At 45.8% G+C, this 15,999-nt stretch overlaps 1 protein-coding gene across 1 annotated transcript in view; it reads left to right on the top strand.

Moving 5' to 3' along the window:
- The window catches only part of ANTXR2 (ANTXR cell adhesion molecule 2), a 170,424-nt gene that overhangs the window by 81,685 nt on the left and 72,740 nt on the right, over positions 1-15,999 (top strand). Inside the window, exons 12-14 of the mRNA XM_087724004.1 lie at positions 786-881; positions 6,464-6,508; positions 13,493-13,585. Coding sequence (XP_087580130.1) covers positions 786-881; positions 6,464-6,508; positions 13,493-13,585 — 234 coding nt within the window. The remainder of the gene's footprint in view (positions 1-785; positions 882-6,463; positions 6,509-13,492; positions 13,586-15,999) is intronic.

Raw genomic sequence — 15,999 nt, 5'->3', positions numbered from 1 at the left:
AAACAAAAACTTAAGACTCCGTCTGCTCTGAACTCTGAGCTGAAAACTCCCCTCTGCTGTACGGCTGCCTATGTTTGCCTGTAACTACTACTACAAAAAAACCTATATTGGTAATGTACATTTATCTTGGTGTTGCACTGCTGCACTGGCTACCTATTAGTCTCCGAATCCGCTTCAAGGTGCTGGTCGCTACCTATAAAGCCCTACATGGCATCGGACCTGGGTACCTGAGAGACCGCCTCCTGCCGATTACCTCTCTCAGACCAATTAGATCGCACAGGTTGGGTCTCCTCCGGATTCCATCTGCCAGCCAATGTCAGCTGGCGACTTCCCGGGGGAGGGCCTTCTCTGTTGCAGCTCCGGCCCTCTGGAACGAGCTCCCTGTTGAGATCCGGACCCTTACTACCCTCCCGGCCTTCCGCAAAGCCACCAAGTCCTGGCTGTTCCAGCAGGCTGGGGGGAGCTGAGACGCATCTACCTCCACAGAAATTGTGAATGTTGGTTTTGTTTTTAATATGTTGTCTTTGTCTCGTTCCCCCCTTTCCCTTGTCTTTTGTGAGCCGCCCGGAGTCCTCCGGGAGTGGGTGGCATACAAGACAAATAAAATAAATAAATAAATAAATGTGTTAATATGTATACGAAGAAGTTAATGAATGCAGCTGAATCAGTTACCTGTGTGTTACCTGCTTTCTGGAAGTGATTTTTCTGCAACAAACTCTTGACATTATTAATTTTACCCTTAGTTACTAAAAGTAACTATTACTTTTCACCTTTGTTTTTGATAGACCAATGGCATCGTGGCACTGATCATTATCCTCATTTTGTTACTGTTGATGGGGATTGCTGCTCTATGGTGGTTTTGGCCCCTGTGTTGCAAAGTGGTAAGTAATTTCCCCCACCCTCTCTGGGTCAGCTGGGGAATTCTGGGAATTGAAGTCCACACATCTTAGAGTAGCCAAGGCTGAGAAACACTGATCTGTAGTCTTCACTCTGTTTTGGGCAAGCAGCAGAAGTGGGATTCAATTTTTTTTTTACTACTGGTTCTGTGGGCGTGGCTTGGTGGACATAGCATGGCTTGGTGGGCGTGGCTTGGTGCGCGGGGCAGGGGAAGGAGACTACAAAATCTCCATTCCCTCCCCACTCCAGGGGAAGGAAACTGTAAAATCTCCATTCCTTCTCCAATCCAGGAGAAGGATACTTGCAAAATCCACATTTCCTCCCGATCAGCTGGGACTCGGGAGGCAGAGAATAGATGGGGCGGGGCCAGCCAGAGATGGTATTTACCGGTTCTGTGAACTACTCAAAATTTCTACTACCGGTTCTCCAAAATTGGTCAGAAACTGCAGAAGGCCACCTCTGGCGATCAGCATAGCCAATGTAGTCTCATTGATTTGCTCATAATCAAATTGGAGAAGGTTATCGAGGCATCTTTCCTTGCAGATTGAATGCAAATATAAATATTAGATTGGAATTACACAGTGCTTGCCCCTGGTGCCTGAACTGCAAGCTCATCAACAAGGCCTATTAATTGGTTGACTTCTGGAGTTTATGCTCCCTCACCCTTTAGTGCTAATTAGCATTCCCTTGAATTCACCACCAAACTAATTTAAAAATGTAAACATGGAACCCATGTTAATATCTGGATAAAATCCCCCTTTAACCTCTAAAAGCCATTTTTAATCTTAATAGGGGAGTATAAGAAAACAGCGTGGAGCTCTGGAATCCCAATTTTATCCCAAAGCATAGTTTTTGAGAAAGCTATAGTTAGCGCAATTATATAAGGGACCATATTTTATTGTGGTGATAGCATATATGCTGAGTACAGGTGGTCCTTGACTTACAACTACCATATTTTTCAGAGTATAAGACGCACCTTGTTCCCCCCAAAAAGAGGGTGAAAATCTGGGGTGCGTCTTATACAGTGAATAAGGCATTTTTGGCCTCCCGAAACTCCTCCTCCTTTGCAAAAATGGACGTGCAGAGGGTTTGGGAGGCCTGCAGAGTGCAAAAACGTTTTTTAAAAAATTTACCTCTTCAAAATCATGGTGCGTCTTATATTCCGGTGCGTCTTATAGTCTTAAAATACAGTATTCATTTTGGAGCCATTCCGAGTCACAACAGCAGTGAAAAAAGTGTCTGACAACCGTTTTCCACACTTACAACCGTTTTCCACACTTACGACCGTGGCAGCATCCCCAGGGTCACCTGATCAGAATTCAGATGCTTGGCAACTTGACTCCTATTTATGACGATTATAGCATCCTTGGGTGATCCTCTTTTGCGGCTTTCTGGCCAGCAAAGTCAAAGGGGAATCCAGATTCACTTAACAACCATGTTACTCACCAAACGATGGCAGAGATTCACTTAACAGCTGTGCCAAGAAAAGTTGTAAAACGGGGCAAAATTCACTTAACAACCTTCTTGCTTAGCAGTGGAAATTTTGGGCTCAAATGTCCTAAATTGAGGACTTCCAGGGTTATTCTAACTTTGATTCCTGCAGGGTTATTTTTTTGCATATTTCAGTTTGTAGAATAGAATAGAATAGAATAGAATAGAATAGAATAGAATAGAATGGAATGGAATGGAATTCTTTATTGGCCAAGTGTGATTGGACACACAAGGGATTTGCCTTTGGTGCCTATGTTCTCAGTGTACATAAAAAGAAAAGATACATTCATCACGAATCATAAGGTACAACACTTAATGATAGTCATAGGGTGCAAATAAGCAATCAAATCTTACTAGGAAACAATCAATATCAATCGTAAGGTATTCATATTTTGCAGAACCAAACCAGACAGTTACGGAGGTGCAGATGACACTCAATAATTCCTCTGTACAACAGCATAAGCCGGCCCTTTTCAACAACTGGCCTCGTTGCAGTTAAAAGCCCATTTTTTTACCATTTTAGTTACTGTATTTTTCAGAGTATAAGACGCACCGGAGTATAAGATGCACCAAGATTTTGAAGAGGCAAATTTAAAAAAAAAAAGTTTTTGCACTCTGCAGACCTCCCAAAACCAGCCCGTTTTTTGCTCATTTCTGCCCTCCCCAGCCCCCCGGGAGTACTCCGGAAGCCTCCTAAAGGCTATGCACGACAATTTTTGCAAAGGAGGTGGGGTTTCGTGAGGCCAAAATTTCTGTATTCAGCATATAAGACACACCAAGATTTTCACTCTCTTTTTTGAGGGGAAATGGTGCGTCTTATACTCCGAAAAATACGGCAAGCTTCCCCCCCACCCCACCCGTGTCACTAATGCAGGATGGGAACCAAACAAAATTGCATTGAAGGTAGAAATTTCCCCCACCCGCCTCTCCTCCCTCCTAAACCGTTCTGTCTTCCTCGTTGGCAGCAACCAGTTGGCATCTAGAGTGTGCCCAGTGATTTGGGGCATCCTGTTTTCATTGTTGGCAGGAGCCCATTGGTGGTTTATTTATTTATTTATTTATTTATTTATTCATTTCGGGCTTGTTCTGCAGTCCGCGCACATCGCCAGGTTGCGGAATGGCCTTTCCGTTTCCTTCCTTTCTTTCACCATTGTCAAAGAGAGTTGGCTGTTGACAGTTCGTTCGCTCCTTTGTCAACGTTAGCGAACATCTGAATGCGTCAAGCTGGTCTTTGCGCTCTGGCGCTGACATTTCGTAATGCCCACCACATTTGAAGCATTGAAGATGTGTTAACGAGCACATCAAGGGACAGTTGCCTGAAACCACCAATTTATTTAAAAATAATAATAAAAAAATGATGAACTCAACAGTTTTACCTGTCTCTCTGCCTGCCTGCCTGCCTACCTACCGATTTGCATATCTGTCTTATTTGTCCGTCCGTCTGCTTAATGATCTGTGATGGAGGAAAACCGGCTGTGCTCCATAAAACGAAGTCTTTAATCCCCTCCTCCCTCTTGTTTGGCTAAATAAACACTCGGCAGCCTGTTTCTTGACAATGATAATAATACCAAGCCCTAAAAATTGGAGAAGACTCAAACTCTGCATATGGTAAACAAAATGGAGATTTAGTCTCCTGGGCTCCTGAGATGGGTGTTTAAGGAAATGTGAATGAAATAGAAATAGTTGACATCTTGGCAATATTATGTCTTTTAACATGTGCAAGTTCTCAGGGATGGAGAAGTTGCAGACGCTCTTCCATTCCTTTCCTGCCTCCCCCCTCCCCAATCCCGCCGGAATATAAGGATAGCTTCCTGAACCGGGTTGTGGAAAAAAAAAAGATGGATTTAAAGCAATTTAAGCCCCCCCCCCCCAATGCTTTCGGGAGGGGTCCAGCCAACTGTTAATAAAGTTGATTTAATTAAAAGTTATTTGGTGGGGGAGAGGTCTTCTTAGCCATGTTTGTTTCTTTCAGGCAAATATTAAGCATTTTGCCAAGTCTGAAAAAAATATATATTCTATTACCGTAGTTCATATAGAACTAGCTCATAACTTGGCGTTGCCCGGTTATTTATAGACGTCGAAGAGTTTGTCTGAAAGAGAGCCATTGAGAGGGGCCTTTCTTCCCCCTACTCCTATGCCCATCATCCCTCTCTCTTCCCCTTCCCCTCTTTCCCGGATGTGATGCAATCTTGGCGCTTTGCCCCAATTCCATCAGGCGCTTCCCCATTGGTCCACTGGAGGGTGAATGTCATGGCTGGCTTTCCAGAGGAAGCTGTGGAGGAACTGACATCATTGTCGCTCTAGGACGCTGCACTCACTCTCCTTTACGGGCCAGGCATTCCAGAGTTATGCTGGAACACACACACACAGAAACACACACACACACCAGGGGTGTCTTACTCCTCCAGTATTAGTTTCCAGAGAGTAAGTCATCTGTGTACCAAGTTTGGTTGAAATTGCTCGAGGCGTTCCAGAGTTATGCTGGAACATACATACATACATACATACATACATACATACATACATACATACATACATACAGTCTTTTTTATTTAGAGATGAAAAAAAAGTGAAGAAAGAGAAGAGATAAACCAGATCCATACTCCTGAATAAAAAATGATTAGCTCAGGGCCCTCCAATAAATAAAATCTTGAGATTGGCTGCAGTCAACATTTACAGAGAAGCAGCATGGCTTCCAATTGGAAATTTGACTTCATTAACTGGAAGGCTCCATTGCAGATAGTCCTCAACTTGTAACCATTCATTTAATGACTGTTCAAAGTTACAGTGGCCCTGCAAAAAGTGACATGACCATTTTTCACACGGCCAAGGCAGCATCCTCATGGTCACGTGGTCAAAGTTTGGCCACTTGGCAACTTGACTCATATCTATGATGGTCCCAGGATCGTGGGACCTTCTTTAGCAACCTCCTGACGAACAAACTCAGCGGGGAAGCCAAATTCACTTAACGACCAGCTTACTCACTTAACAACCACAGCAATTCATTTTATCAGCAGTGGCAAGAAAGGACGTAAAATGGCGCAAAGCTCACTTAGCAACAGTCTCGCTTAGCAACAGAAAAATTAGGGTTCCGTTGTGATCGTACCTGCGTTTACAGCCCATGGAAGAAGCCATGAGCCATAACCACATTCTTTTTAAATAAGACAAGCGAAGAGCCAAATGCATTAGCAACCTGAGAGTCGATTGGCTGTATCTCTGCGGCAGGGGTGGGTTGCTACGGGCAATTACTTCTGCTCGCTGTGCATGTGCCCCTAAAGAGGTCTGCGCATGCGCCAGAGGTGGGTTCCTACCAGTTTGCACCTATTCGGTAGAACCGGTTCGTCAAATCTACCGAACCGGTTAGAAGAGGTTCCACCAGTGGACCTGGAAAGCAGGCCACACCTACAGAAGAGGTTCCAAAAATTTTTGAAACCCACCACTGGCATGCGCAGAACGTAAGAAAAGGAGGGGAATTACATTTCTACAATGTGGATGGCTTTGCGCATGCGCAGAAGAATAAATAAAGATGGTGCTGCCAAGAATAGAACCGGTTTGGGTCTGTGGGCGGCCGAGTTACTATCTACTTGGCCCAATTGGGCCGAACTGGTAGGAACCCACCTCTGCTCTGCGGTTTTTTTTGAAAAGCTTCAAAGACCTGTGTGTGCTCCCAGGCAGGAAATCATTAGGTTAACTGGAGTCTATACGGTGTTCTTAGTTTATTAGATATTTTTAAATTGATGGTCATTATAGATTTTATATCTTAGTTGTTTTCTGTTGTGTCTTTATCCGTCTGGAGTCGCCGGCGAGACACAAATTAATGATGACTAAGTATCTTTAACAATCATTCGTTGTTTTGCCGATCCACAACAGTCATGGGGATGAGTTTTCTGTTACGCGTAACCATGTTTAGCTGATGGTGGAGATGACTAACGGAGAAGTATCACAATGAGAATGACTTGCTATGGTGTGGTTTTAATGACCCTTTTCACACGGCCAAGGCAGCATCCTCATGGTCACGGGGTCAACCCTTTGCCATTATGTCCTTTTTCATCTAATTTGTCCCCTTCGTCAATAGGTTATTAAGGATCCTCCTCGACCCGTGCCTGCAGCTCCAATAGAGGTAAGCTTCCAAAATCCTCCGATGGCTTGTTGTTTGCAAAAGTAGATCACCATTGTTGTGACCTAGGCTTCCCCAAAAAGCACGAAGCAGATTCCTGGTCCTGGCAAAACCCCTTTTGTTAAACGAATGTGAATTCCTCTCATTCACATTAAGCAAAGGCCTGGGAAACAGTCCTTCAAAGGTGAAGTTATGACCACAGACCTTATCTAGCTTGGAAAGCTGCCAGGTAAATATTGTCCAAACGCAGTGCTGTGCAAGGAAAGACTGGGCACAGAGTCTCTGAGATTCACGGACAGATCTTCACACTCCTGAAATGAACGAAGGGATGAATTGTTCCCTGGAAACTCCACTCCCCTTTCGCTCCTCTTTTATTTCCTATGGGAGGGGCCATTCACTGTACACCTGTGACTTTATTCCCAAGTCGACCCTGATTTCTTAGCTGTTCTTTTCTTCTGATGGCTCTGCGCATGCGCACAATGGGAACAGGCTCCAGCTGTTCCTCTGCCTCAACTGCTGTCTAGTTTCGAAGGGAGCTGAGAACTGCCAAATGCCCTTGGCCCTATCTCTGCCTCTGATGCAGAGCCCTCGTCCGAGCCTTCCCCAGCCTCCAGGACTGGCCCATGTTCCTCCCCAACCTCTGCATTGTCCGACTCTGCTGCCAGCTCTGCTGGCCGCTAGCGGGCCACAACAGCCATGTTGCCAATGACTTAGAAATACAATTTCTCCTGGATCCTGCCAGCCAGAATACCCTGGCTGATGGGGCCCACAGCACGCCTCCCTCCTACATCACTGAAATTGTCCTTGGCATCATTTAAATGAGTTGTATGATGATGATGTAATCCTGATGACATCATTGGTACAATGATGTCATCGTGCCAGTGAAATGTGTTCACCATGCAATTTAGTCTGTTGCGTGTGAAGTCTATTTCCTGGAGGTCTGGAAAAAAATCAAGGTTTCACAGTACTGCCTACACACTGTTCTGATCTAGGCTTCACCAAATCACGAAGCAGACACCTTGTCCCAAGAAAACCCCTTTTTATTAAGCTTATGTGAATTCCTCTCATTCACATCCAGCAAAGTCCCGGCAAACAGTCTTTCAAGGGTGAATTGACAACCACAGACCTTATCAGGCTTGGAGAGCTGCCAGGATGATATCTTCCAAATGGTTCACCGACAAAAGGGCGAACGGCAAAACAGTGCCCGACTAAACCGCAGTGACAAAACCGTGTGTTCTAAAGCGCTCCGACGAATGAGTGCTGAATCGCGCCGGCAACAGCGCAGCGACAGAAGCACGCTGTAAAACTAAAACTAAACCTAACCCTAACCCTTATCTTAAGTTAAATTGGCTTTCTGTTGACGCGCTGTTGTAAAGCGCCCTTCTGTCTCCGTGCTGTTGTCTCCGCGCTTTTGTCGCCGCGTTGATGATGTCGTGGTTTTAGTGACGCAGTTTAGTCGGGCACGGTTTTGTCGTTCGCCCTTTTGTTGGGTCACGCTTCCAAATGCAACGCTGTACAAGAAAATACTTGGCAAGGAGTTTCTGAGAGTCACGAAATCTCCACACTAATTAACCAAACTAATAGTCTCCTGCAAACTCCACTCCCCTTTTGCTCCTCTTTGTTCCCTAAGGGAGGGACCATTCACGGTCCACCTGTGCCTTTAACTCCCGAATCGGCCCTTGTTCTTTAGCTGTTCCCTTCGTCTGGCAGCTCTGCACATGTGCGCATCGGGAACAGGCTCCAGCTGTTCTTCTGCCCCACTGATCTCCGACTCCGAAGACAGCTGATAACTGTTGGACGGCCCTGGCCCCCTCTCTGCCTCCAACACAGAGCTCTTGTCCGAACCTTCCCCAGACTCCAGGACTGGCCCAGGTTCCTTCCCAACCTCCTTACTGTCCGAATCTGCTACCAGCTCTGCTGAACCGCTGGCAAGCCACAGCACACACGCACGCACACACACACACACGCACACAGAGTTTATCAAGTAGAAAACTGAAAGAAAAATACAGATGTTCAACTTCTGTATTTTAGCCACAGTTGGGGTGGATAAGAATTAAACAGAACTGTATTTTTTTGCTTTTTGAACCCTAATGTTTATTCGCTCCATCCTTCTGGGTTTTGGGGTTGTTGTTTTTTTTTTGCACCCTGATTATATTGAACGGTTTGAACCCCTGACTCTTTGGGAGGTTCCATAAAATTGTATAATCATCTCCATCAACTTTAGCTGGATATCCAATCGGGTTAGCTATCAATAAAAAGGCAGGGGAGTTAGCCGGTTAAAAGCACGACATTCCCTTTTATGGGGTTACACTATGTTAGTTAGATTGGTTATCCCCCCAAAGTGCGCGAGGAAAGTGTGGCTGTGTGGCAGCTGAACAGGAATTGGATTGCAATGAGCACTTCAAAATACATTCCGCCGCAAATTGATTTTCCTCGCAACATAACTGGAATGCTCAGTTTATGCATTCTGTGGGTGAGGATGTCAGCAAGCGTGCGTCTTAATTCGCAGAGTATTTTACTCCACCAAACAGTATTGTAAACTGTGGTCATAATCTTCGGATCAGGCTGCATTAAACGCCTTGCACATCTGTATTTCTTGCTTCGGTGTTCTACTTGATAAACCCCCTGTTAGTTCTGCGCTTTGTATTTGTACATTCAGACAGAGGTCCTAAAAGGGGAGTTTAGGACACACTAGCAGTGCAGCCTTAACTTCAGTGCGATCCTACAAGAATAGTGACAATTCCTTCTTCCTTGGGAAACGCCGAGAATCAATCCTCTTTGTACTTCTCTAACTGCTGTTGACCAGAGTAAACATGCAAATCTGGGTTATTTTCCTGATGTTGCAGCTGCAATCGTAGAATGACTGCTGACCATACTGGCAGGGGAAAATGGGAGCTGTAGTGCCAACCCCTTTGGGGCAAGGCTACAATAGGGGGTGTTTGAATATGCACCCCAGTTCTTTTCCCCAGTACATTTTCTTTCTAAATCAGCTAGCACGGAGGATTGGAAAAGATGTTGGCTTGCTGGGAGCCAACTGGGTGACTTTGGGCCAATCACCAGGGGATGGTGAATTCTGGTCCCTCCTTAACCATGAAAGCCAATTGGTTGACTCTGGGCCAATCACCAGGAGATGGTGGGTTCTGGTCCCTCCTTATCCATGAAAGACAATTGGTTGATTTTAGGCCAGTCACCAGGAGATATTGAGTTCTGGTCCCTCCTTAACTATGAAAGCCAATTGGTTGACTTTGGGCCAATCACCAGGAGATGGTGAGTTCTGGTCCCTCCTTAACCATGAAACCCAATCGGTTGACTTTGGGCCAATCACCAGGAGATGGTGGGTTCTGGTCCCTCCTTAACCATGAAAGTCAATTGGTTGACTTTGGGCCAATCACCAGGAGATGGCGAGTTCTGGTCCCTCCTTAATCATGAAAGCCAATTGGTTGACTTTGGGCCAATCACCAGGAGATGGTGAGCTCTGGTCCCTCCTTAGCCATGAAAGCCAATTGGTTGACCTTGGGCCAATCATTCTCTCTCATCCCAACCAACCTCAAAAGGTTATTGTTCTGGGGAGAATAGGTAGAGGAAGGTTTGTTGAATATGTTTGCCAGCTTGAGTTATTTGTAAAAATAATACAGGGAGAATACACATAAATAAATAAATGATGGTCAAATTGATGGAAGCAGTGTTACACCCTTATAAGGCAAGCCTTCCCTCTGTTGTGCAGGCATTGTACATCACACAAATGCTCCAAGGGTTTAGGTTTGCATTGTAGGATATTGCATTCACCATTTTGACAAGAGCGGGGACAGTGTCTTTGGATGTCTAACTGATGTCATCTAGTGCAGGGGTCACCAACCTTTGGACTTCAAAGACCACTAAATTCATAATTTTAAATTCCGCAGACCCACTAATATGATCTGCCTAATGACCAGCTGGGTGGGCGTGGCTAGGTGGTCATGTGACTGGGTCGATGTGGCCAACTCGATGTCACTCATGTCAAGGGGCACCTCACCGGCCTCTACTCGCCCTTCCCCTCCCAGCCACTCCTCCCATCCCCGCCCGGGCTCCTTAGGGCCCCAACAGGAAGCAGTTGCTGGAGCTAAGCAGCCACCAGGAGAAAGAGTTGGCAAGATAGTTTAAATTGGATCTGATCGAGAAGGAGGCTCAGTAGAAGAGCCTCACTGAGGACTATGAGCATAGGCTTTCCAAGCAGAGGGAAGATCTGTGGGAGGGCAAGGCCAGGTATCGGTGCCTGGAAGCTCAGCGGGCTGATATGGTCAGCCAGTTCCAGGCCATGATGCAGTCCCACTGGAACGAGGCCCTCCGTCTCTTCGCCACCAGTGGCACTTCCCTCCAGCCTTCGCCCAAAGCCTCCCATCAGGAGGCTGAATAGCAATAGCAGTTAGACATATACCGCTTCATAGGGCTTTCAGCCCTCTCTAAGCGGTTTACAGAGTCAGCATATTGCCCCCAACAACAATCTGGGTCCTCATTTTACCCACCTCGGAAGGATGGAAGGCTGAATCAGCCCTGAGCGGGTGAGATTTGAACAGCCGAACTGCAGAACTGCAGTCAGCTGAAGTAGCCTGCAGTGCTGCATTTAACCACTGTGCCACCTTGGCTCTTAAAGCAGACCCCAAGTCGGAATTTCTGCCCCCCTCTGACTTGCATCAAAAGACCCCGAAGGGGGAGACTCTCTGCAGCAACACAAGCATTCATTGCACGTATCCAACCCAGGGGCCATAGTTTGAGGACCCCTGATTTAGTGCAATATAAAAAATGCAAATGATTTTTCTGCAGACCACCAAAATTTTCTCACGGACCACCAGTGTCCACCGGTTGGTGAACGCTGATCTAGTGCATTCTCAGTGAATTATAAGGCACGCCTTTCGTTTTTTAAACGTGCCTTGTTTGAAGCAAGCAAACTATCCTTTTTTGAATAAAGAAGTTTCACATTCTGGAAAGAAGGCGTTTGCAAACCTCTTCAGTGATTGATGAGAAAACTACAGAGATAATTCTCTGTAGTCACCCATCCTTCAGCTCAACACAAGGAATCTTTTTTTCTTTAAATCAATATTCAGAAAGTTCGCGAGAGCATTTCAAATCAGCTTTTTATAACCCGTTGCACTCTTGATACGTTGGACTGCAGATCCCAAAGTTCCCAGCAAGAACGGCCATATGGGGTGTGAATTTTAGAAGTTAAGTCCCTCAAATTTAGAAGGGTAGCAGATTGTGGAAACTTTGTTGGTCCCTAACTCGTTTAGCTTCTGACACCGATTCTGGTGTATTTGCGGTAGATTTTTTAATGCCTTGCTTTGATGGAAAGGTTTTAAATGATGGAAATTTGTTAATGGCTATATTTAAGCTGTGCTAAATATGTTGACAATTTTTATTCAATTAGTTTGGGGGGGGGGTTAATTTAAAAACCTTTTATAATCCAAAAAATAAAATAAAAGAATACAGCAACAGGCTTTATCCTGTTTTTAGCTTGCAGTAGAACTAATATTTTATGCCATTAAAATATATATAGGTGCTATGTGGGAAACTCCCCGAGGAACATTAATTTAACATTTATATTTTGTGTCAGAGGTATAGCCCAGGGGTCGGCAAACTTAAACACTCAAAGAGCCATTTGGACCCGTTTCCCACAGAAGAGAAAACACCGGGAGCCACAAATGTCCTAACCGGAAGCCCCCTGTTCAATTCTGGAGCTGACCGGAAGTTCAGTTCCCCCACCATAGAGTCTCCTCCTAGCGCAGCGTACTTTTTCCTCTACCTGTCATAACCAAAAGCCCTATCAATTGTGGAGACAACTGGAAAACCCTCCCCTTGCCATAGAGTCTTCTCCTGGTGCACTGTGCTTTTCTCCCCCCCTCCCCCCACCGGAAGCTCCTCTCAAAATTGTGGCGCCAACCGGTGACGGAGCTGCAGCAGAGGGAGGAAAGAGCCACATGCGGCTCCAGAGCCGCAGTTTGCTGACCCCTGGCATAGCCTATTGCAATGATGGCAAACCTATGGCACGCAAGCTGTTGCCCCAGCTCAGCTCCACCATGCATACATGTGCAGGTCCCACTGGCCAGATGATTTTTGGGTCTCTGCCACGCATGTGCGGGATGGGGCAGGGCAAATTTGGGAGATGTATGCCCATGTGTGTGGGGTTGCATGCGCATGTGGTGGTGGAGTACAGGGGCATGCAGCGCTCCCCCCCCCCTGTGGCCTGTTTTTGGTGCCAGGAGGCTGCAGGAAAGCCTGTTGGTCCAAATCGGGGTACGGGGAAGGAGGTTGTGCCTGCATGCGCGGGGTGAGAGGAGCACGGTGCACACATGTGCAGGGGGCAGGTCGCATGGGGGATGTCATGCGCGCTTTGCATTATGAGTGTGGGCATGCATATGTGATGACAAAAAGGTTAGCCATCCCTGGCCTATTGTCCTTAATACTGGTAGTCCTCGACTTACAACAGTTCACTTAATGACCATTCCTAGGTACAACGGCACTGAAATAAAAATGACATGACTGTTTTTCTCACTTATGACCATTGCAGCATCCCTGTGGTCATGTGATTTACACTGGGATGCTTGACAACTGCTTCATACTTACGACGGTGACCCTCTTTTATGACCCCATCTGACAAGCAAAGCCAACGAGGAAGCCAGATTCATTTAGTGACCGTGCTACTAATTGAATAACTGCAGCGATTCACTTAACAGCTGTGGCAAGAAAAGTCCTAAAATGGGGCAAACAATCACTTAACCGATGTCTCATTTAACAACATGAATTCTGGGCTCAGTGATGGCCGTAAGCCGAGGACTACCTGTGTTTTCCTTGGGTTCCAACTGTTTTGACTCGCACCGTCATTAGGAAAAAGTGGCCTGTGAATAAACTGCCGTTAGATATTTATGAGGAATGTTGTTACTTTTTTTAAAAAAAAAACCTAAATTAATTCCCACCTTCCACCCCCAAAATAAAATGTTCTTCGATTTTCGTCAGGAGGAAGAAGATCCTTTGCCTTCCAAAAAGTGGCCGACAGTGGATGCTTCCTACTATGGTGGACGAGGAGTTGGTGGGATTAAAAGAATGGAGGTGAGTTGCGCGGAATTGAACCCTGCAGTACGAGATGTGACATCTCTTTTTTTTAAAAGTCATTTTTATTTATTTATATATAAATATTTTGAAGACAGTGTATTGTCCAGGCACTTCATTTTACAAAAGAAAAAGAACAGTAGATATACTGATCGTGATAATGATAATACACCTAATGATTATAGCAATATTTATAATTATATTAGCTTATTTATGATCATATTGATTACTGTATTTTTTTGGACTATAAGACGCACTGGAGTATAAGATGCAACAGGATTTTGAACAGGTAAGTTTAAAAAAAAAGAGTTTTTGCCCTCCCCGGCCCCCAGGAGCACTCTGCAGACCACCCAAACCCTCTGCATGCCCCATTTTTTTGCGAAAAACGGACATGTAGAGAGTTTGAGAGGACTGCAAAGTGCTCCTGGGGGCTGGGGAGGGCAAAAATGTGACATGTGGAAGGTTTGGGAGGCGAAAAACGAGCAAAAAACGGTCCATTGTTGCCGAAAATGGGCCCGGGTTTTGCAAAAAAAAAAAAAAAGGGTGTGCAGTGTGTGGGAGGCCTGTAGAATGTTCCTGGGGGCTGGGGAGGGCAAAAAATGAGCAAAAAAATGGCCCGTTTTTCATATCATAACTTTCTGATATTATACCTGTTGTGCCCATGTCGTATGAGTTAAGGGGAGGGAGACAGCTTCACACTTTGGAAGGGGCATGGCCAGTGGTGGGATTCAAATAATTTAACAACCAGTTCTCTGACCTAATGACCAGCTGGGGTAGGCGGGGTCAGTGGTCATGTGACTGGGTGGGCATGGCCAACTCAACATCACTCTGGTCGATGGATGCTTCGCCTTAGCTGTTACAATGGAATGAGGGTTAACCGGAGAGGCAGTTTCTGTAAGCAGGGCAATAAAGAGTAGGGTAGAAACAACACCACAATGTTTCCTTCCTGCCTTCCTACCAGGATAAGCCCTATAAAGTGGGAAAAAACAAAAGGAGATTTCTTCCAACAATTGGTTCTCCGAACTGCTTAGTAAGTTATCAACCGGTTCTCCCCGAATAGGTGCGAACCGGCTGAATCCCACCATTGGACGTGGCTGACAGGCGACCCTGGTGCTCTGTGTTGCCGGGTGTGAAGCTAAGCCAGGCCAATTGGGCTTCTACTTTGGTGGGAGAACAGCTGAGCTTCCCGAATTGTCAGGTTCAGTTGCTAATGATTGCAAGACCTTGTGCGGATTCCATGGAACCTGATGGGTTTGGAAGGACGTAGAATATCAAGAGATGGCAGCAACCTCTCTGGGCTCTTGTATTATTGATTAATGATACCAGTTTTATGATTGCGAAGTGCACGGCCTTGAGGACTTTTGCTAGAAAGCAGCTGTGACTTTGGGTTCTCCTCCAGGAATTGAGGTGGAGTAGACATTATAGGGATGCCTGCAAAGCATGATGACCTCATTAGAGCCAATGGGTGGTCCATTGTTTTTTCCCCCACTGCTGTGAGAATCGGTCCTGACCTGTTCTCTACAGCAATTCTATGCTTGCTGTGCTCTGATTATTCCAATAGTATGAATAAGTAAAGTTGGACCGTAAGGAAGGCTGAACATCAAAACGTGGAGGCCTTTGAACTCTGGTGCTGGAGAAGACTCCTGCGAGTCCCTTGGACTGCAAGGCGATCCAAGTGGTCAGTCCTAGAGGAGATCAACCCTGACTGCTCTTTAGAAGGCCAGATCCTGAAGATGAAATGTGAAGATTGCTATCATGTTGCCCCTAGTCTTTATTTTCATTAAATTAGAAATACCCCAAAAATGGCCAAGAAATCAAAAGATGCTTGCTCCTGGGGAGGAAAGCTATGGCAAATCTAGACAGCAGACTAAAAAGCAGAGACATCCCCCTGCCAATAAAAGTGCATATAGTCAAGGTTCTGGTTTTCCCAGTTGCAATGGATGGCTGTGAAGGTTGGACCATAAGAAAGGCTGAGCACCAAAGAATGGAGGCCTTTGAACTCTGGTTCTGGAGAAGACTCCTGCGAGTCCCTTGGACTGCAAGGCCATCCAACCGGTCAGTCCTAGAGGAGATCAACCCTGACTGCTCTTTAGAAGACCAGATCCTGAAGAGGAAACTCAAAGACTTTGGCCACCTAATGAGAAGGAAGGACTCACTGGAGAAGAGCCTCATGCTGGGAAAGATGGAGGACAGAAGAATAAGGGGACGACAGAGAATGAGGTGGCTGGATGGAGTCACCCAAGCAGTCGGCGTGAGTTTAAGTGGACTCCGGGGGATTGGAGAGGACAGGAAGGCCTTGGGGAACATTGTCCATGGGGTTACAATGGGTCTGTTTATTTTTTGATCAGCACCCACATCAGCACAGATGAACTTTTAAAGATTAACATCAGACCAACCATATCCCAATCAAGGAA

This window comes from Thamnophis sirtalis, unplaced genomic scaffold, assembly GCF_051295495.1.
Source record: "Thamnophis sirtalis isolate CommonGarterSnake01/CBP01778 unplaced genomic scaffold, rThaSir2_p1.2 scaffold_10, whole genome shotgun sequence".
Lineage (NCBI taxonomy): Eukaryota > Metazoa > Chordata > Lepidosauria > Squamata > Natricidae > Thamnophis > Thamnophis sirtalis.
Note: the sequence above shows the minus strand (reverse complement) of the source record. Positions and strands in the feature narration are given on the sequence as shown.